This window comes from Neltuma alba, unplaced genomic scaffold (genome assembly GCF_004799145.2).
Source record: "Neltuma alba isolate B1F8T4 unplaced genomic scaffold, ASM479914v2 tig00003809_pilon, whole genome shotgun sequence".
NCBI lineage: Eukaryota > Viridiplantae > Streptophyta > Magnoliopsida > Fabales > Fabaceae > Neltuma > Neltuma alba.
Genome location: NW_021633432.1, coordinates 42484 through 64105, shown reverse-complemented (window position 1 = coordinate 64105; position 21622 = coordinate 42484). Strand labels below are relative to the sequence as shown.

Here is a 21622-nt window from a genome sequence, read left to right as displayed (position 1 = left end):
TAATGATAGGCAGCAAGAACAGGTAATTCCGACGCTGCAATTAAAAGAAGCAACAGAAGTAAAATGGAGGAATCTGATTGTATCGGAGCAAATTGGGTTGAGTGGAATCGGCTACAAATATGACCCAAAAAAAAGATAACTCTTTCTACCTTATAAATAGTACCAATGGGGTATGTTTCTATATAAATAGCCAACTGGTTATAGATCCCATGGCTGATATATAGCAGAGCCAAGATCAGCTAAATAAATAACCAGAAAATATATGACAAAGGAACCTGAAAAAGAATACATTGTGCGTGGAGCAATAAAACTGTAAAGCTGATGCAAGAAGAAATTTTACAGAGTCCGCAACTACCGAAAACAACAGCAATAATATGTTGGTAACCCTGCAAAAACAACAATAGTTTACTACTGTTTGAGTCGTGCTTAAGAACACTCTCCTTATCAGCTAAATAACTTTATGTGATCTGTATTTATTTTTACCAAAACACAATTGTTTGACTATTTTTATATAAATAAAATAATCGTTCTCCTGTAAGAAAAATGAAGATCGTAATTGAAAATTTGCATTCTTGCTTAAATCTTAAAATTAATTTTGTGAACTCAAACATAAGTTTTAAAAAGAATAAAGCTCTTTATAATTTTAGCAAAATCAAGAAAATCAATAATATTTTACCTCTTAGCGCACCCAATGATAGGATCAACTTGGACTGGTTGATTCCATTAATTTTGGAAAAATTGCAAGTCATCAAAATTCAATTACATAATTGCAGAGAGATGCTTTCCTGTGTCACCTAAAATGAGTCATCACATCCACCAAGTGAGCCATACCATTTTTTTTGTTTATCATTTAAATGCGGTGTATGATGTAGAGTATTAGAATTGTACTAGTAACTATCATGTTTCAATATTGAGTGATGATACTTTATAGTTTGGTCACTTTGTGACATTATATTAAATTCCTGAGATGAGAATATTCAAACTCTGTTAGTTCATTAATGGTATAATACGGCTGGCAAAAGCAAGGCTGAGTAAGATAATGGAGGGATAGCAAAAGGATCAAATAAACAATTTAAAATGATTTCAGGTTCTATAATTAATGGGCAAAGCCCAATAATTTGTTAAGGCCTGATATTTTTTGAAGCCCAATAGATAGTTTTTGTACGGCATAAAAGACTAACTAGGCCCATCATAATATCACATGGTCCATCTTTCTTTCTTTTTCTTTATCCGGAAAATCTATCCCTAATTGCCCCAAAACAAATAATACTCAATTAACAAGGGGAGGGAATATACCTCAAATAAGATTGCTTCTAATAAGAAGATACTTGTACCTAAAAAATTTTTCAAAAAAAAAAAAAAGGAGAGAAAGCTAAGGTTCGTAAAGGTTTGGCTAACTACACACAATATGACAAGAGCATGCAGCTGGTGCATGCAAATAATTGATCTAAACAATGATATACTACCTCTGGTACTAAATATAAAAGTTAATTGACTAATTTGAATGGATTAAAAAAATTAGTTAAATTAGTTAAATTTTATTTTTTCTAAAATATCCTTATTAATCAAGTGTATTAGCAAGAACTACTATTATTATAAGGACTACCTTAGAAAAAATGAATAAATATGAGAGACAAAATATATTGGGATCTTATATTTAGGATAAAAAAAAGTTTAACGAGTTTTTGTATTAACAACCAGACGTAGTATGATGCATAAAATGCAGATCCAAACTATACATTTAAGTCACAATAAACAAATGCCAATCTATATTAATTTTAAAAATAAATTACAGATATTAATTTTTCAAATATTTACAGTTATATTTTTCTATTTGGGTGCAAACCAACAATTTTAGGTGAGGTGGGTTTTAACCATCAATATTAAATAGGAATAATATTTATTTCATTTGTTTTATGTTCACAACTATTTTAAAATAAGACTAGGCGCATCTGCAAAATTTGGATGAAGATAATATTTCGATTACAAATTCTAGAAAGAGAAATGACTGGGGAAAATAATTTTAATTTTTCTAATCTAAACCAAGTTGGTTCCAGGAACCACCGACTTTCCCTGGACAGGGGGCCGACAGGTCATTCTTGTGTGCATTAAGCTTAATCTTGTTACTTGCAATATTTAAATTCTCAGCCTTATCTTAAGAAAATCGAATTCTTTCTTTGATCCAACAATCATTAAACATAGTTGTTAATTATTTAAACAAACAGTGTTTTTAACCAAATAATCAAGAATCTAGAAAGGCAGACTGCTGCCATTTTATTCCATTTCAAACATACGTTATCCATGAGAAGTCACCTCCGCAAGGTCCGCACCTCATTAGCCTTCGTTTATTATTATATATCCTGTCCTAAATAGTATAAAGTATTCTTAACTAAGAATAAAATTAGGCCTATTTAGTCCTAAAAATAAGTCAGTTATATAGTATTCATTGATATTTTTTAGTTTTATCTTTATTTATTGTTTGTTGAAAAAAGAAAAATGTGAGTATGATTTGTAAATGTAGAGAAAAAAATTTAAATGACAATACGTTTAAAATTTTATCAATTTAATATATTTGTAAAAATAAGTTATTTCTAACAAAAAATGAAAGTAATATAATTAGGGCAAAACGACCCCATGATGGCCAAGAGCAATGTTTCCGCTTTGATCTGGCAAATGAGGGGACTTCGCAGTTCGCGCGCATACACAAACATTGAAGCGATCGAATTAGATAGACTCGTCGGTTCAATTGGCCCTATCAATGCGAAATCAGTTATGGGTCAAATGAAAAGATAGGAGCTAGTCAACCATTCGGGAAAATCCAAAAAGAAAATCAGATTACATATTTTTATTTGTTTTATATTGACGATGATAGAATCGTTTGATTGCAAATTCTAGAAAGAGAAATGACTGGGGGAAAAAATTTAAAATTCTAATCTAAATCCATTTGGTTCCAGGAACCACCAGCTTTCCTTGAACCGGTGGTAGATCGATCTTTCTTGTGTGCGTTAAGCTTATTTTTTTTATTCACTATATTTAAATTCTTAATCTTATCTTAAGAAAATCGAATTCCTTCTTTGATCCAACCATCATAAAACAGAGTTGTTAATTATTTAAACAAACATTGTTTTTCCTGGTAAAAAAATAAAGTGTTTTTTAACCAAATAATCAAGAATCTAGAAAGGCAAATTGTTACTATGAAAGTGATTGGGTAGAAATAAAATCATGATTTTAAAAATATTTTTATGTTATATGAAATAAATATACAAAAAAATTTATTTCGATTTGCGAAAAAAGCACTTTTGTGAAAAAGTCGCATCACCTAGTGAGAAGTAGCTGAAGATTATTATTTTTACTATGATATTTTCAAAATGTTTATTTGAATATTACTATGGTTAATTATTTAAAATTCTTTACATTGGCTGGGTAGAGAAGCAACAGATAATTTCTAAATGAATATTCTTTTTAATTATAAGGGGTTCTAACAAAGGATAATGCTAATGAATATAATTAAATAAGATAGTTAAGAGAAAGCTTGTTACAGATAACTAATTTAATTAATTTTTTAAATTTTTTTAAATTAGCTAGTTATCTAGCTTTATTTATTTACATTTTTTTTCAGATCTTATAAGCCCTTCTCTCGTATTTTATTCCGTTTTAGAGCTTGCTTTGCATGCTATTAACCAATGATATGAAGCTCCGATGATAGGATTAACTAGGATTGGTTGACTCTATTATTTATATTTTTGAAATAATTGCAGGTCACCATAAAATTCAGTTACATAATTGGAGTTGGTTAAAAGAAAATTACATAATTGTATGGATGAAAAATACAAGCCACACTAATTGTATGGATGATTACGCAACTTGCAGGGGAAACAAATAAATAAGGTAAAAAAAAATCAAAGTCAGCAAAGATCGAATAGCCAATTCTTTAATTAAGGAAAGAAATACCCATAGATTCCACGTAAAAAAATAAATATAAACATATTTCTCAAATTTTATTTAATATTAATAGGTTTTAATGAATTCAGTATTTCCAAATTTAACTCATGAATGAAGCAATTCAAATTGTAAATACACATATTGGACTTGTAAATAATTTTAGAGTTGAAACCTTTCTATATTAAATAAAATTCGGAAAACTATTTATATTTAATTTCTTACTTTGGACTAGAAGTAATTTTTCCCTTATTTAAACATAAAGCCGTTTTCAAGGAAGAGTATGCAGCGCATGCCAATGGACGACTAACGGTTATAAAAATGCATAATGTTAATGCCTTCGATCTGAGTAAACCTTTGAGGGTTGGAAAAATATAACTTTTTGTTTGCCACCGACAGAGTACGTAGTTGAAAATACAAGGAAGAGTATTATAATGCCACTTACTCCTCTCATATTATTTACAACAACATGTTTCACTGAAACGGCAAAAAGAACTTTAAACTAAATAAATACTTTATTTCTGCTTACGATGGGACTTGCTTTTTTTTTTTGGCCAACTTACCATAGGACTAGTATACTAATACATAACGCTGACCCTTATTTCGTGGCCCAAATGAAGGGGAAAAGACTTGGATAAACAATTACTTCATGAATCTGTCCTTAATAAAAAAGAAGAAAACATGTGAGGTAACTGAAGTCATTTTTTAATGCCTCACGTTATGTATATGTTTTCTTTATAAATTGTCAAGTCACCTTTGTTTAGCTTTTTCTTGATCAATTATCATAATAATCTAACTTATTAAAAGCAAATTATCATGATGCAAATACACACGTATTGAAAAGTCAAATTTGGAAGGTGCGGTGTCTAATTGTGTTTTATAAGTCACGCTTGATTAATTCATTTCAGGTGCTATAATTAATTATCATGTTAATTTCAATGCTGTGGGATTTACTCACGTTATTAAATACTACCTCCGGTTCTTAATATAAGACCCTGTTTTACTTAATATAAGCCTAACATTTTTTTTTTAAGTTACTAGTTAGGCCCAAATTAAATTGGGACCCCCCCGAGACCTGTTGTTAGAAATCATTGTTTATGGGCTAACCCGTCAGAAACATGGGCCAAAGTCAGATCCCTCCCATTCTTCCCCTTTTTTTTGCCTCACATATCCCCTCTATTCGTAGTTCCCACTATAAAAAAATTGACTTTCAGCGGCGACAAAAAGTCGCTGCCGCTGAAAGTATAAAATTTGCCGCTAAAAAGTCGCTGCCGCAGCAGCCGTAGTTGAAAACTTTCAGCGGCGACTAAAAAGGTCGCCACTGAAAGATACTTTCAACGGCGACTTTTAGAAGTTTCAACACTTTTAGCGGTGACATTCTTGTTGCCGCTAAAAGACTTTTCAGCAGCGACATTCTTGTCGTTGCTGAAAATAATGCCTAAGAAGAATTGGCTTTACCAACGCCACGTCATCACCGCCGGCTGCCACGTCATCGTCACCGGCCGCCATATCATCACTAGCCACCTCCACGTCATTGCCACATCACTTCTCCCCGCCACGTCATCGTCCAAATATTTTCACCTTAAATGTGTCTTCTTCAAGGTTCGAACTCGTAACCACCTCCTTTCGTGTCCAATCTTCTTGCCACTGAGCCAGATTGAATTTGTTTATTAATATTGTAAAATAAAATATATATTATTATATTACACTTTCAGCGGTGACATTATAAAGTCGCCGCTGAAGGTTAGACCTTCAGCGGCGACACTGAAAGTCTACTTTCAGTGGCGACCATAGAATGTCACCGCTGAAAGTGAACCCAATAATTCTCAAAAGTATACTTTCAGCGGCAAACTTTCAGTAGAGACTAAGAAAGTCAGCGGCGACTTTTTTGTCGCCGTCGAAAGTCGTCGCCTAAAGCTTTTTTTTTTTGTAGCTCGAAACTTCAGGAGAATTTACACAAGTTCTTCTATCACACACCCTCTCTATTTTCCCCCCAGTCAACTGGACATTTTTTTTTTTCAGTAGAAAAATTAGACGGTTTTAATTAGATGGTAGAAAAATCAAAATTCAGTGGCAAATGCTTTTTGATTAAAAAAAAACAGAGAGAGAACAAGAAATGAAGCAGACCTGGAGGAGTGCAAGATTTGCTCACAGACTGCCTCATCAAAATCAGAATCAGAATGGAGCTTCACTTTCTTCTGTGTTTGCTCTAGAACATTCACAAGTGGCTTTATCCGCAACCACATACTACCTTCTGTCCTTATTATAAGACCCTGTTTGACTTTTATTTTGGTTCTAAATATAAGACCTCAATCTACTTTGTCTCTCATATTTATCCACTTTTTTCAATGATAATCCTTCTAATAATAGTAGTTATAGATAACAAATTTGACTAGCAAGGATATTTTAGGAAAAACAACACATATTCATTACAAATAACTAATTTAACTAAGTTCCTTAATTTCCCCAAATTAGTCAACTAGGTCTTATAATTAGAATCGGAAGTAGTACTTCACAACAATTTTATTATTATTATTATTGTTATTCATTTTATTTTTTCTTCTCTTTTTACAAATTTTTGAATTCATTATTATATTTTAAAAGCACTGAACTAGCTTAACAATGAAGCAAGCAATAAGGAGTGGGGGTAAAGTGCCAAGATGCCCTTCTCTCTAACCCTTCTGAGAGTATGATACACTGATACTTGCAGCCTTACCCTGTCTCCAAAAAGTACAGTGGGACGCAGCTGGAGCAAGAAAGAACAAAGCAAGTAGTGAGTAGCAGCAAAATTTGTAACGTAATTATTTACCAAAAAAAAAATTTCTAACGTAATTCCTTGGAGTTTTGTCCTTCATCAAAATCTCTGCTTGATATTTTTGCCCATAATTGAGTAATAGATGGAATGGAACTCCCCTCTCCTGTTTCGCTCAGAGCCGTTGTTTCGTTATCTCACATCTCACATTCGACGGTGAGTGAGTTTCCTTTCATCTTCATTGATTGCCCCTACCTAGACGTCCCCAAGACTAGTTTCAGGCAATGGACGAAACCCCAAATGAATGTGCCTGGATGCATTCTATCAAGGTCACGCTGGGTTCTCTTGATCACAGGGATGTTCAATCATTCATAAGCAGCATTCCCAGCGTCCCCACTCAACTTCGAAAGCCCAATGAACAAGCTTACTCCCCGAAACTCGTCACCATTGGACCCATTCACAGAGGAACCAAAAGTCACCTTCTTGCCATGGAAGAGCACAAATGGCGTTACATGCTTTCCCTTCTTCACCGAACCCAAAACCCTGTTTCCGCCTTAGACAAATGTGGCACCGTCATTCTTGGCTTAGACGACGCTGTTCGTGCAAGCTATGGAGGCAACATCAGGTATGACTCCCACGAGCTAGCTAAGATTATGCTTTTGGATGGTTGTTTCTTGTTAGAACTCCTTCTTCGATTGTCGCCACCAGAGCTCATGAATTTATTACCAAATGACCATGAATCCCACAACCATGCTTCTGATCCTATAGTTCAAAACGAGGAGTTCCTTTTCTCTGTTCTAACGGATCTGACTCTGCTTGAGAACCAAATACCCTTCTTTGTTATCAAGACATTGGCCAGGATACTTTTTCCCAGTCTCTTCACCAGGGATGCTGATAATCTTGTTTCAGATCTCGCTCTTTCCCTGTTTAGATACCCTTGGATTCGTTGTTCAAGTGTCGCTCACTTTCTCCATCTTTTGCACTTATCCTCCATCGTTGAAGAAGGACAGAAGGTGAAACAAGCTCACCAAGAACTTCGGCGGTGTGCTACCAGGTTGAGAGCTGCTGGGGTTGCAATTCGACCTGCACATTGTAAAAACATCCTCAGATTTAACTTTGGGTTTAGATTCAGCAAAGGGGTTCTAGAAATTCCACCTTTGCATATCGTGAACACCACAGAAATCTACTTGAGGAACTTCATCGCTTGGGAGCAGAGTAGGATCGGAATCAACAGGCAGTTCACTTCCTATGCTCTGTTTTTCAAAGGGTTGATCTGTTCTCTCCAGGATATTGAGCTGCTCGTAGAAAATGGAGTTATAATGAATGAAACCAAGATAAGCAACGAAGATTTACTCGAACTTTTTAGTACAATCACAAGTGGGGCAGACCAAATGGATTCAAGTTACAGTCAACTGTGTGAGGACTTGAACGCATACTCGGCAGTGAACCCCTTGGTGAAGTTCCCTATAATGATGTGCCATTATTGCAGACTGTGTGTAGAATTCATCAAGTTCTTCTGCAAACGCAGCTATAGGATCCTGATTCGTGACCATATCCCTAATGTATGGAAATTGATAGGAGTAATAGCTGCTGCTCTGCTGCTTGCTCTTACTATCATGCAGACCTATTATTCTGCCCGTGACTAAGTAAATTTTGAAGATGAAGTTTCACATGTAAACCCCAATACTGTAGCAGATAGAAGAATGTGTGATTTTCAGAGTTAAAGCCGAGAGAGGCAGGTCTGCAGTGTCCAACTTACTATGAAGCATTTTTATGTGAGAATGTTTATATCAAGACGTAGAATATTTTGATTTTATGAATGTGCCAGAGAACCAATATGAAAATGACAATCAAAGTAAATATCGGTACATTTGACTTCTTCATATTGTGACACGATTGCCAATCACCAAAGTTATCATATGTAAGAATACGCAAGAATCCCAGAAAATTGAATCCGTAGAAATGCATATACCGAAAGAAAGATATTCAGTTGTTCGATTCCAACCAAAGCATGTCTTTCGAACGTAAAGATCAGTATCATATAAGAAGTTAAATAACAGTTAGATTGAACAAAGGGGAAAATTTAAGGTCCGCTTGAACCAAAGCAACCCGTAATTATAAGATATCCTTGAACGAGTTTTGGCTCTCAGAAAGTAGCTGCAGACCATTCTTGCGAAGGATCTCTGCTTGAAGCAACAACAGTGCTCCCCGATGAGCCTTTTGCCCTGCGCTCTCAATGATCTCATCAGTTGAGGAGCTCATAAGCTTCAGAAGAGATGCCACATCAGCCATCTCAATTCCCACATCGATCGTCGGCTCCTCATTGCACAGTTCTCTTAGCCGTTTCAATGTACTTTCTCTATGAACCCTAATTGCTTCGTAGATTCCTCCGCTCTTTGGTCTCTTAGATAGTTGTTCAGCTGCCATTGAACCTGTCGGCCCCAGCTCAAATCGATCTTCTTTGCAATTGAATTTCCCTAAGCAATTTAGCGAACACGTTACCTTCATAAATTGCGCGAAGAGAAAACAAACATTGGAAAATAGAATCTCACCAGCTGAGAGATCTTGGCTGCTTTTTGTATCCAGCGCCTCGAAAGCGATATTGGATTTGCTCGCAATGGAAGATGGAGATGGTCTTGTATCAGTGGAATGCTTACTCATTGTGGAAGGAGAGGAAAATTGCTGATTGTCTTGGGCCATGGATTGCTTGAGAAGAGGAGAAGAGGAGGAAGAGGAGATGTAGGCGAACTCCGACGGGGAATTTGGTTTGAGTCTTTTGCGTCCATTATCGTGACCTTCAGCTTCAAGGTTTGCCTCTTGGGATGCACCGTCGTCTCCTAATGGCGAAGCAAGAGGCACGAACTTGGCAAAAGCGTTGTTGTCGCTGCTGCTTCTTTTTCTCTGGCTCTGCTTTTCAACAATGGCAGATTCCTCCATAGCTACGAGACAAGAGACAGTAAAGAGAAAATGAGGATCTCAACAGGATAATCTAACTTCCAGGTCAAAAAAAAAAAAAAAAAGCACTCTTTCCTTCCTACAGCTAGAAAACCATTTTGCCACAATTTAAAGTTATATTCTTTTCCCCGACAGTTGACGATCAATATGCTAGTAATGGAAGAAAAGCATAAACTTGCCAGGAGAACAATATCTCTGCAGATTCTTGTACCTGAACGTCTCAATGCCATCTTCGCATCCGTTTTTAACTTCCTCGTAGTTTAGAAGTATTGTTTTAGATTCATTTTCATTTATTGATTGAAATCCAATATCAAATATACTCTGTGAAATGAACTTTGCGATTAACAGAAAATTCTTGTAAAACGAAGGAAAAGAATCATTCTCTTTTATTTTATGATGGTAGGCGGTACTAAATGTCAAACGGGATCTTTTTTTTTTTTTTGGGTAATTACAAAGGCAAGAACAAAGCTTGAAGAGTTAATCAACTACAAAGGAAAACATAATCAAACGGTATCTCCAAAAATCCATGTGCGAACAAGTTTTCATTCTTGGATTTGAACCTTCGCACATCAACTGTTTGTGATATTGACACAGATAACACAACGCGCGGAGGCTAATCTTGCAATGACACTTCCCTGTTCTATCTCAGTGACTTTACTAATCTTGTTCCACATGTGAATTGTGTAAGTCTCCCCATCATATAGTAATTCAATAAACCTATTTCCCATCCATTTTGATTCTGTTTCATCTTCTGGCTTCTTGAACAGCCTGACAATTTTAATCCAATCTACAGGGAAAAATGCCTTTGGAGGCAAATCATGAGGTTGTAACCTGGGGAGCTTCCAACTCTCCCTATAACTCTGGAAACCAAGTAAGGCCCATTATAACCCCATCTATTACCATCAAAAGTTGTTGCAAATTCTTGCATAAAATCTATTAGAATTGGATGGTTAATGTCAAATATCATGACTGCACCATTTAGTCTTGTCCATTTTCTAGTCACTGAATCCACACTCTGGGCTCCTACTGCGTTTCTGAAATGTGTGAAATCCTTCAGAATTATCATATCCGCATCCATGTAGACTCCTCCATACCTGTACAACATTGCTAGTCGTATGAGATTGGACAGATTCTGGGACAAGGGGATATTTCCAGGGTCTTTATCCCCGCTTCTGATCTCTTCAAGCCATGATTCAGCTGGAGTGTCCTTGAACAAGAATGGCAAATCCGGAGTAATTGCCGTAACTTTGAATCCACGGTCAAGAAATGGCTTCAGAATTCTGTAACCACGCACGGAATCCATAGTGTTTGATAGAATCACCAAGCATCCTTCAGGATAGACACTGAAGAATGAATCCAGAGTCAGGAGTTCTCTTTTCCCATATGACTTTGCCGGTGATAACCATATAATGTGAAACAATGTGGAACAGTTTTTGTTGAGGAAGCTCAGGATTCTCATGTGAAAATGCTGTGATGAATTGCACGGTTTCAGTATATCAAGCTTTGGAAGTTGAATTCTGAACCAAGCCATTCTTTCTTCCCTGGACAAGTTTTCTGGTGGCACAAGAGGATCTTCCTCTTCCTCTTCCTCTGCTTCAACACTTGGTGATTCAACTGGTGCATCATCAGCTTTTGGAGTTTCTTGTTTGCCAAGAGTTTTCTGAATACTTCTCAGGCCATACGTTGCTCGCGGGGAATTAGACAGGATACTAACAGCATTGATGACGAGTAAGAAAACCAGAAACATGATGGTGTAGTAGAGAACAGATTTGGCTGCGCGGTTTCTTATCCAGTAATCAAAGATCTTCGGAGACGTTTTCTCATCAGGAGCAGCCATGACCGACTTGTGCAGAGGTAAGTTTCTATGACGAAAAAATCGACGCAACTTTCTGTCGAGGAGAAACTGAAGACCTTTAAGAAGTTGCATATAATGTAAGCTCTGAGCACATCTATAGAAGCATCAGACAATTTTAAACATATAAAGGAAGTTTATACATCGCAACTGTAAATATGAACAATGTAGGAAGTGGGGTCTAATGTGTCATGCGTGGGAAAAATGGAAACCTTGATCATATCAGGAAAATTATATATGTGCCTCTTGAAATAGCTAATAAGCCAATAAGGCTTTTCTACGTTTTTATTTGGATCAGTCCCAGGTCTTTAAATTTGGTGCTTTCAGTGTTCCATTCAAGAAAGGGGACTACTATTATATTAATCATATGGTTTTTCATCAAGGAATCTACTGATATGTTCAATCTGGTTTAGTGCAGCATTTATTTGCTGCTAACATCAAATCTTCAATGCCTTTTGTTGCCGTGCTTTTCCATTATTTTACACGTTTTCATGTTTTGGTTTTCAACGTGTTGCTATTATATTCTATTTTGACATTAATACCTGTGTCTTTTAATCGGGCTTTATGTTGACAGCAATTGAATTGTAGCCATGTAAGGGTAAAGCAACCTATATGTATATACGTGTGTATGTGTGAGTATCAGCGTCACTGTAATGTTCCATCATCGTTCACCTTCATCCGTAGAAAACGTTTCTTTTCTGTCACCAGGAACAAAAAAAAAAAAAAGTTTCTTTCTTAGTCCTTTTAATTGTCTTAAACAGTAACATGGACAATCAGTGACCAAATAATATTAATAGCATGGATATTGATGCCATGACAAATCAATCAAACAGCAGCAATTTGGATCCTCTTGATACAATGATTTGACCTTTTTTTTTTATTTGATAGATATTAATCGTCCTTTTTTCAATTCACAACTTAATTTTCGAATTCATAAATAAAAACCTATTTTCATCTGATTTTTTAAAAGCAAACTTGAAAAGGGAAAAAAGAAAATCTTAACTATATGAAAATAACTTGAATAGTAAAGATGAGTTTATATATCAACCATTTCTTATGTCCCAAGTATAGATTATTCAAATTAATTTAGATGATCGAGATTCTTCAACTAAACAATTTATCCCATCTCTCGATTGATGAAGAATATAAAATTATAAATTGCATTTTTTTAATAAAAGTAAAAAAAAACTACTGATTCTTTTATTCAGAGTGACAAAAGGGTTCATATTCTAAGAATTATTAATCATCTAAGGCCACAAACAGCCCAAACTTACAAAACATCAACATAATGAGAAATGTTGACAATTAATTGAGAACTTGAACCTCACAATACTATCCCTATTTATTTGAGGAGAAAGATGATACAGGACAGGAGCAAAACCATGAATTTGCATTACCTAAATTGTTGATGAATTATGAGCTTTTTTTTTTTTTTCCAGAGCAGCGACAAGATACTAGGCTAGCTCATCCCAGCCCACTTAACTGGGCAAGATTTTAGAAATTGAAATAAAAATAGGTGATAGAAAAATTAACATTGCTCCTATCATGATTTTTTTTTCGTGTTAGGGAAAAGTGTAAGGAATAAGTTAGTTTGTTATTGAGATAGCTTATATTATCTGCTCAAGTAAAGAGAACTAATAATTTATATCTATTCTAAATATCTAGTAAATAACTTTGTTTTTCAGGGCTTTGTACAATGCAGGGGCGCACCTTTTAATATATAGAGTAATTTTAGAGTACGTTAATTATCTTCTAGTTTGTTGCCAAACAACTTGAAAGTATAACGTTACAAGTTTTGCTTTTCTGGTCAGAATTCTTGCTGCTTCAAAGATTCTATTATTCTATCACAAACAAGTGTTGTGAGAACAATTTGTCTTGAAACTTTCCTATTTCAACCTTTAATTCTGTTCTCCACTTGTTCCACAGATAAGGGTTGCTACCCTATTCTTGCTGGTGCTTTTTCCCTTGTGGTTGAGATGTTTAGGCTATTTTAATCACCTATTAATAATATAATTCTGAAATGTCTATTCAAAGTGCTTTGATAAACAACCACTTAGCATTGCAAAGAAATTAGATAAACTCATCAAGCATAGCCTGGCACATAGGATACTGGAGTGGGTGAGCCAGGTATGGGTTTGTTTATGAAAAGATTCAACCAGATCTTGCCCATCTGGTACAACGCTTAAAAGTCTGGTCAGCCATTTTATTACCTGGTGAAGCAACAAAAAAAAAAAAAACTGTTTTTTTTCTGCAAATTTTAGGGGGGAAAATCGTTTTTTTTTTTTTTTCATTTCATGATTAGGGAGAAATTACCCATGAAATCCCTTGGTCAGATTAACTGTGTTCTCCCATGTTCTGCTTTTAAAGATGGAATTTTAGCTATTAAGAAAAGCATAGAATAATTGTTTTTAGCTTATTCAAAAAAGTTTCCATTTTTATCTTTGCTCAGTGATTTTCTTCTTCAACTCCCAAAGCACTTCTAACCTAAATAACTAAGCCATAAAGTCTCTACTGCACATTGTGTAAGTAGTAGAGACTTTGACCTCAAATAACCAAAGTAAAAGTCAACATTCGACCTACATATTGATATGCTAAGATTCAAAAACGTTTTGTAAGGGAGAGAACCTCACATGTAAGAAATTTTAGCATGCACAGCAAGAAGGATTCAGCTAATGAACTGTTGACTGCATCTTTGGTCCAGAAAAATCTAATACTCATAAGTCGAAGTTTGGTATTAAAATGTTTACAGAGTTTAATGTGTAAAATTACACTTTTGCTTGATCTTAAGGAACCAGTAAGGCTTTGCATTTAGATGAGTAAGCTTGTTCCTCTTTAACTTGTTATGGCAGCACAGACAACACAGTGTTGGGAGATTATTCTAGCCATCACACTTCCCTCTTGAATCTCTAATTCTCTGCTTCTCTTGTTCCACAGGTGTATTGCATACGTCTCTCCCTCATACAACTCGTTGATCTTGCTCTCTACCCATCTTGATTCTGTCTCATTCTCTGGTTTACTGAAAAGCCTCCCAATTTTAGCCCAATTCACAGGGTAGAAAGCCTTTGGAGGCAAAATTGTGAGATTGTATGCTGGGGTGCTTCCCAATCTCTCTATAACTCTTGAAACCAAGTAAGGCCCATTGTGTCCCCACTTATTCCCATCAAAAGTTGAAGCAAATTCCTGCAAGAATTCCAGCAGAATTGGATGGTTCATGTCAAATATCATGATTGCCCCATTTAGTCTGTTCCATTTCTTAGTCACTGAGTCCACACTCTGTGCTCCTATCACATTCCTCAAACCCGCCATGTCTTTTACTACTATGATATCTGTGTCCATATAAACACCTCCATATTTGTACAAGAAGGCCAGCCTTATGAGATTAGCAAGATTCTGGGACAATGGGATGTGTCCTGGATCTTTGGTTCCACTGTTCAGCTCTTCAAGCCATGCTTCAGCTGGTGTGTCCTTGAGCATGAAAGGCAAATCTGGTGTGACTGCCAGAACTTTGAAGCCTCGATCAAGAAGGGGTTTCAGAATTTCATCCCCTCGTCTGGAATCCATTGTTCTTGATACTATTAGCAGGCATGCTTCAGGGTGGACCTGAAAGATTGTATCCATGGTGAGAAAATCTCTCTTCCCAAAGGACCTTGTTGGTGAAAGCCATATGATGTGAAACAGCAACGAGCAGCCTGTGTTGAGGAAACTCATGACTCTGTTATGAAACTGCTGTGACAAGCCGTTTGATTTAAGAATCTTCAGTTCTGGAAGTCTTCTTCTGAACCAGGCCATTCTCTCTTCCTTGGATACATGTTCTGGGGGCATAAGAGGATCTTCTTTTTCATCTTCTTCTTCAGTCTCTGTCTCTTGGTCTTCACCATTTTCCTTGGCAGAAAGCTGGGTAGCGTCAACACTGTCGACAATCGATGGCTCAGATGGTTCATCAGATTGAGGTATGGTAAGTTCATCTGCAGATTGCTGAGCAGTCTCTGTCTCTTCATTTTCTTGAGGAGAAAGCTGGAAGGCACCAACACTATCGACAATTGATGACTGATCAGTGAATTCTTCAGGTTGAGGCAACCTTAGTTCATCTGCGGATTGTTGAGCAGTCAAATGAATGGACTGTAGGATTGAAGAACTTGAGAAAATATTCTCAGCATAGACGAAGAAAAATATAAGAATAAATGCAATGATATAGAAGATAGGGGACTTGGTGGCGCGGCTTTTAAGCTGATAATCAAAGAGTTTCTGAGACATTTGTTTAGCACCCATGATGCCTTTGAAGGAACAGAGAAATATGGAATGAATGAAAGAAACAAAAAGCCTCTTCAATTTGTTGCAGGTTACAGAAGAAGTAGAAGCAGTTTTTAAAGATTCTGTGGGGAGGGGCTGAATCATCACAACTATGGCCCACTGCTACAAGTAGATTATCTATGATGAAAATGTTTTTTTTTTTTTTTCTTGGATCACTTTTGGGAATGACCGAGTTTTTACGTAAATGCATTTATTGTGTTCGTTTTCGTTAATGTTTCTTTCGAAGCAATTACAAGTACTCGTTAAGGAAGATTGCCATGGCTCTGGCAGCCAATTTCGACATTAACTTGAAGCAAGAACCATGATGGACTCTTTCATACATCCATTATAAATTACAAGGGCTTTCCTTTCATGCATATTAAAGTTACTCACTTTTCTCATTTATGATCTAAATAGATACAATATGATTCCTGAAATGGCAAAAAAACAATGATCTGTCATCACCATTCACCGACTTGTTATTGAATATTATCACAAATTAATGAGTTCAGATTTTCAATTCCTTTCCATACGCCATTGATTGCTATTTAATGGAGTATAAAATAATCATATGCTCTTAAGGAGTCCTGTCCATATCAAATTAGATACAATATCATATATTTTTTGTTACTAAATTTTTCAACCAAAATAAAATGAAGATTTTTTTTTTTTTATAATATGATACATATTTGCAAAGTTTACAAAACATGAAACTCCATAACTAACTTCTTCTTCTTTTTTAACTCCTCCTGGTTATTTTTACGAGCTTCAATTAAATATATTTTACGTAAGCTAAGAAATAAAGTAAGTTAAAATTAATTATTTCTGGTAAAATCTCAAAATTAGGAATACTGAGAGAAAAAAGAAGGCTAAACCAGTCCTATGGGATCAAACCCATAAGGCCGCGGCCGCCTCATACTCCCCTTCCTTCTAAGGTTATCATGCACCTGTGTTGTGTATCCAGCAAATTTTTTTCCCCCCTTTTTGTCCAAATACTGCAGTTAATTTATTGGATAAATTTTTTTAAACTGAAAAGATCTGTATGAAGTAACAAAATAGATAATATTACTCTGGTCTTAAAATATAAGACCTCTTTTGTAGTGTAAATTACACTACAAAAGAGGTCTTATATTTATGACCGGAGGAGTATTTATAAAATGAAAACTTCTTTCTTTATGATGAAATCCAATACAATCCTCTATTCGTAAAGTGTTTAAATATTTATTATCAATATGGTAGCTTATATAATTTAATACAAATAATTGCTAATAAAATACTAATCGTCATCAAGTTTGGTTCATCATAGAAGCTTAATCACTGTCTTTGCCGTCCTATAATCCGGTTGCAATAATATGTATGGACCTCATCAAAGCTTATTTTACAGAATGTTTTGTTTCCATTTGGGAAAACTTTCTTCTTTATTGGGACACGCTTATATTTCATTCTTCTTTGGCAGTTCCTCAGTGTTCAATAGTGTTTATGTCGAAGCTTGTCTTTTTATGTGTCAGTTTCTGTTCTGAAAATGAAAGGTGAACCAAATGGCTATGCACAGCCGGCTTCTCTATTAATTTTTTTATATTTTCCTTTTCCTTCTTCATATTTTCTGTCCTTTCTGTTTTCATCCATCACTTATCTTCTTCTTAGATCTCCATAGGGTGAAATTTGTACATCCACATTTACTTGGATCATCAATACAGATCTTAACGTACATGTCACCTGAGATTACTGAAGAAACTGATGACGGTCATCAACCTAACTGGTTTATCGACACACAATTTCAAAAGGACAAGATTAGGAAGATCATACAGCATCAGAAATATCTGTATTATTCGTCTTCATCTTCGTTATCATCGTCTTCATCATCATCATTAGCTGCATCTTGTTCATCATCATCCTCGCGAAGAAACTTGTTGGAACTGATGAAAGCAGGAAGCACATCACTGAGGAGATTGTTTGAAATGGAACATACCAGTTTGGCTACACATTTTGAGTATTACAGTGGGTCGCCATTGATAAAGCCTATCCTTTTGTGGGGTATTGATTCAGAACATGAGCATGAAGATCCATGGGCGATGATCAACATGCAGAAAGGGCACACACAGTTCAATGAAAGTGATAGAGAAAGTGGGTTAGCTTCGAAAGGTAGTGATCTTGGAAATGGGTTCGAAACTGGGAAGCGCAGTTTGACTAGAAAGAAATCCTTTCGGAGGTTACCACGGCTAGGGATTTGGATATGTGGAAGATTCAGATTCAGAATTAGGTTTAGACGCTTTAAACTTAGGATTTATTGTAAGAAACTGATAAGAAGAAAGCTGCAACTTTGCTTTTAGGTATTGAATCCTACTTGCTAATTACACACACACATATGTAGTTGCTCAGTTGATATTCTGATTGATCCTTGCAAAGTTAGGCTAAAGTAGTTATTTGTCATTTAATTTGAACTTATATATGCTTTGAATGAGATTATTAGAGGAGACGGTGGATTTGTCTGAAATCTGAAATTACTAACGAAACTCTCCATGTTTGTTGAATAGTGCAATACTTTCATATTTTATATGATTTATCATTATTACTATCTCTTAAGTTCAAAATATAAACTAAATTTTATCTATTTATATTTATCAAAAAACTAGTTTAAATATGTAAGACATATATTTCTTTTCCAAATATGCCTTTGTTACTTAAAAGAATAAATAAATGATGCAATAAATGAATCAAAGAGGAAAGAGAATATATTAGGGTAAAATTGAAAAAAATCTCATTAAATGTTTAGACAAAAGTGAATGTTATCTTATAAAAAAATTAGGCCCCTCTAACAAAGCTTAGCTTATATTTTGAACTGAAGGGAGTATTATAAAGGGCACAAATTTTTATTTTAGTTCACGTAGTTTTAAACTATAGGTTTTGGTCCATCAAAAAATAAAACGATCTAGATATTTATTAAATTATAGAGACTAATATTCTAGATGAAAAAAAACTTGAGGGATCAAACTCTATAGTTTAGGCTGTGTTTGGATTGACAGTAAAAAATTGAATGTTATTTCATATGGCTTTTGCAAACATAAATTAAAGTAAAAATCAATTAGCGTAATGTGATTTATTTTTTAATTGACTTTTATAAAAAAAGCCAATTTGACAAGTTAAAACTTATTTGGGTGATTAATAAAAAAGTAAATTTAAATGTAAAATGACTGAAAATGACATAAACTTTATTATAGTGAGATAATTTTAGAAGAAATATTAAAATGAAAATTATAAAAAAATAAACATAGTTAATTTATCATGAGAAAAATTTTGAAAATACTAAAAAATTTTAATACTCAAGTTTATATGTAAAATGACGAAAAAAATAACAAATTAAAATTATAAAAATAAAGAGTTAGTTATTTATTATTAGAAAAATTATAAATACTAAAAAACAATTCGGCTTCTAGTGGACTCTCATCATTAAATTTTATTAGTTAAGTACTCTTGTAAATATCAAATTATTAGAGCTTTTTCAGACAAATTTTATCTTTTTACTCGTTGTAGCGCAAAGATGGATCACATTTTGTCTTTCTTCCAACATTCTTCTTTCGTTGAGGTAGGAATGTGCTTTTCTAAAAGCAATATAAAATAGCTTCGCGGGTGCCGCACGGTAGAACCAAAAAGTTCATCTGCACAAAAGCCATCCCAGAGAAATACTCTTTCTTAAATAACCCGGCACTGCACATTACACAATTTCCCAAGCTTTATTTTTTTAATTCCACGAACGGAGACCAAACACACCCTAAGAAAGTGGATGACATGGTGTTATTAGAGACCCTAATGGAAACGGGATTGTGGGCTTCTCTTTTCAGATGGGTAATCGCGGCGTGATGGAAACATGGGCTATCTTTAAGGGATTGAAATTAGTTTGGGATTTTGGGTTCAAACATCTCATCATTCACGCACCCAAAAAAAAAAGAAAAAAGTTATCATTGAGTCTAATGCTAAAACAGTGATAGATATTCTGATAGAAAAGAACCCCATTCATTGCTGCAGTGGTGCGATGATGCAGATCCAGAGTTTGCTGAGATACAATTTGGAAGTAAAGCTGAGATATGTTGCAAGTAACGGCATTGGCGTTGCCGATCCTCTAGCAAAAAAAGTGGTTCTCTAACTCCCCACACTTTGATGTGTGCCCGGATGATCTGAGCGCCCTACTGAACAAGGACAGCTTGGGACCAAGCCCTCTTTTGTGCTTAAAAAAAACAATTGTTTGTTGTCCATCGTTTTATCCTATTAGTTTATATTTTTTTATGTATTATCTAAATTAATTTACATTTTAATTCAATTACATAATTTAATAAAAATTCAGTCTCATTATAAAATAATAATAAAATTAACAAATTTATTTATTTTATAAAAATGAATTTTTTTGTTCTCTTCTGGCTATGGTTTTTCTTCCCACTTTAGTATATATCTTAATTTAATTAACAAAAAAATATTTGAAAAAATCATTTCATTTTATAATAATATAATTTTTTATCACAATACTATTTTTATTTTAAATTAATTTTAAGAATAAAATACATCAATCTCATCTTTATTAAACCTAAACGATAGAGACTTCATTTTTATTTTGAAAATATATTTATATAGACTTCCCTTAAAATAAAAATATATGTTGCACAAACTTTCTTTTTGGTTTTAAAATTCAACTTTATCTAACTGTTAGTTGATTGTTATATTATAAGTTTGACCCATTATTTTTACTAAAATACGCCTCTTTAACTCAAATATTACTTAATAAGTATATTTAATCACACATGATATATTTATATTTGAAATTAAAAAATAAATTTAATACATATTTTAATATTTTTTGTTACACTATTAAATTGATTACCATATTACAAATTTAATTAATTTTATAAATAAAATTGTTTATTTTATAATAAATTTAAATGTTTAATATCGTTTATGTATTAAAAACTAGATGTAATTTTTTAAATATATATTAGTTGAAAATACTTTGTAATTATATATATACATATGTATTTTCAATTAAATTATAAATTTATGTCTGAATTTAGGAAATTTAGTAAAAATATTAAATAGATCATTACTAAATATTAATATTAAAAGATAAACTAAAGATTTAATATAATGAGGAGTAAAGTAATAAACAAGATTTATTCTAATATGTTTTTTAATTAAAAAATATACTCAAAAAATCTTTTTAGCATATTTTTTAACAGTGTTAACGGTTCAAACTAAAACAGATATTATCAAAATAAAAAGGAGGTTCATGTAATTAAAGCAAAATAAAAAGATAGTCAGAATCTTTACTCTAATTTTTATTATAATATATTATTTTAATTATAAAAAAATATATATATTTTAGTTATAAGAATATATTATTTTGGTTTAAGTACAATAGTATTTTTTATTTTTCATTCGCATTACTGGAATATCACCGAAAAAAAATGAGAGACAAATGGTTCAAAATTTTAGAATGCTCATTACCAAATCGGCAATGTTTAGGGATGAGACACGCTTTTTCTTTCTTTCTTTTTAAATATTTTTTGTTTTTATTAATTTTTATTTTTTGTTCTTTTATTTGGGTTAAGTTGTAATCCAGCGTTTTAAATTGCTTTTTAGTAACATTTAATATTTTAAGTCAATTAATTTTTTATGTATCTAATATTTTAAAATATTTTTCAGTATGTCTATGTATCCTAAATTAATTTTTTTTTGTATCTTAAATTCAAGGTGCTCATTGCTATTGTGTAGGAAGCATCGAAAATTAATTTAAGATAATGAGTTTAAGGTACTCATTGCTATTGAACATGAAGTATAGAAAAGACGCA

General features: G+C 33.7%; 4 protein-coding genes across 5 annotated transcripts; 1 reads left to right on the top strand and 3 right to left on the bottom strand.

Moving 5' to 3' along the window:
- Positions 1–6975: 6975 nt before the first annotated feature.
- LOC114742547 (putative UPF0481 protein At3g02645) lies at positions 6976–8337 on the top strand. Its single transcript, XM_028930776.1, has one exon. It carries the CDS (start codon positions 6976–6978, stop codon positions 8335–8337), a length of 1362 nt encoding a protein of 453 aa, XP_028786609.1.
- Positions 8338–8557: 220 nt separating this feature from the next.
- Positions 8558–9906, bottom strand: LOC114742540 (uncharacterized). 2 transcript variants are annotated; one of them, XM_028930770.1, is made up of 2 exons: positions 9244–9906; positions 8558–9168 (listed from the first exon to the last, which is right to left on the bottom strand). In XM_028930770.1, the coding sequence occupies exons 1-2, from the start codon at positions 9626–9628 to the stop codon at positions 8807–8809; spliced, it is 747 nt and encodes a 248-aa protein (XP_028786603.1). In that variant the 5' UTR covers positions 9629–9906; the 3' UTR covers positions 8558–8806. The 2 variants fall into 2 exon arrangements, with proteins under 2 accessions (XP_028786603.1, XP_028786604.1); XM_028930771.1 differs by having other exon boundaries at positions 8558–9150.
- A 309-nt stretch (positions 9907–10215) lies between these two features.
- LOC114742546 (uncharacterized protein At4g19900-like) lies at positions 10216–11483 on the bottom strand. Its single transcript, XM_028930775.1, has 2 exons — positions 10650–11483; positions 10216–10506 (listed from the first exon to the last, which is right to left on the bottom strand). Exons 1-2 carry the CDS (start codon positions 11481–11483, stop codon positions 10216–10218), a joined length of 1125 nt encoding a protein of 374 aa, XP_028786608.1.
- A 2761-nt stretch (positions 11484–14244) lies between these two features.
- Positions 14245–15767, bottom strand: LOC114742545 (uncharacterized protein At4g19900-like). The gene has a single exon (XM_028930774.1). The coding sequence runs from the start codon at positions 15765–15767 to the stop codon at positions 14331–14333; it is 1437 nt and encodes a 478-aa protein (XP_028786607.1). The 3' UTR covers positions 14245–14330.
- Between the last annotated feature and the right edge of the window lie 5855 nt (positions 15768–21622).

Excerpts from the sequence above, each read along its gene's own strand:
- LOC114742547 (XM_028930776.1), top strand. The coding sequence starts at position 6,976 with ATGGACGAAACCCCAAATGAATGTGCCTGGATGCATTCTATCAAGGTC.
- LOC114742540 (XM_028930770.1), bottom strand. The coding sequence starts at position 9,628 with ATGGAGGAATCTGCCATTGTTGAAAAGCAGAGCCAGAGAAAAAGAAGC. Across the intron at positions 9,169-9,243 it reads CAGCCAAGATCTCTCAGCTG|GGAAATTCAATTGCAAAGAA; the intron begins GTGAGATTCTAT and ends TAAATTGCTTAG.
- LOC114742546 (XM_028930775.1), bottom strand. The coding sequence starts at position 11,483 with ATGGCTGCTCCTGATGAGAAAACGTCTCCGAAGATCTTTGATTACTGG. Across the intron at positions 10,507-10,649 it reads GAGCCCAGAGTGTGGATTCA|AGTTATAGGGAGAGTTGGAA; the intron begins GTGACTAGAAAA and ends CTTGGTTTCCAG.
- LOC114742545 (XM_028930774.1), bottom strand. The coding sequence starts at position 15,767 with ATGGGTGCTAAACAAATGTCTCAGAAACTCTTTGATTATCAGCTTAAA.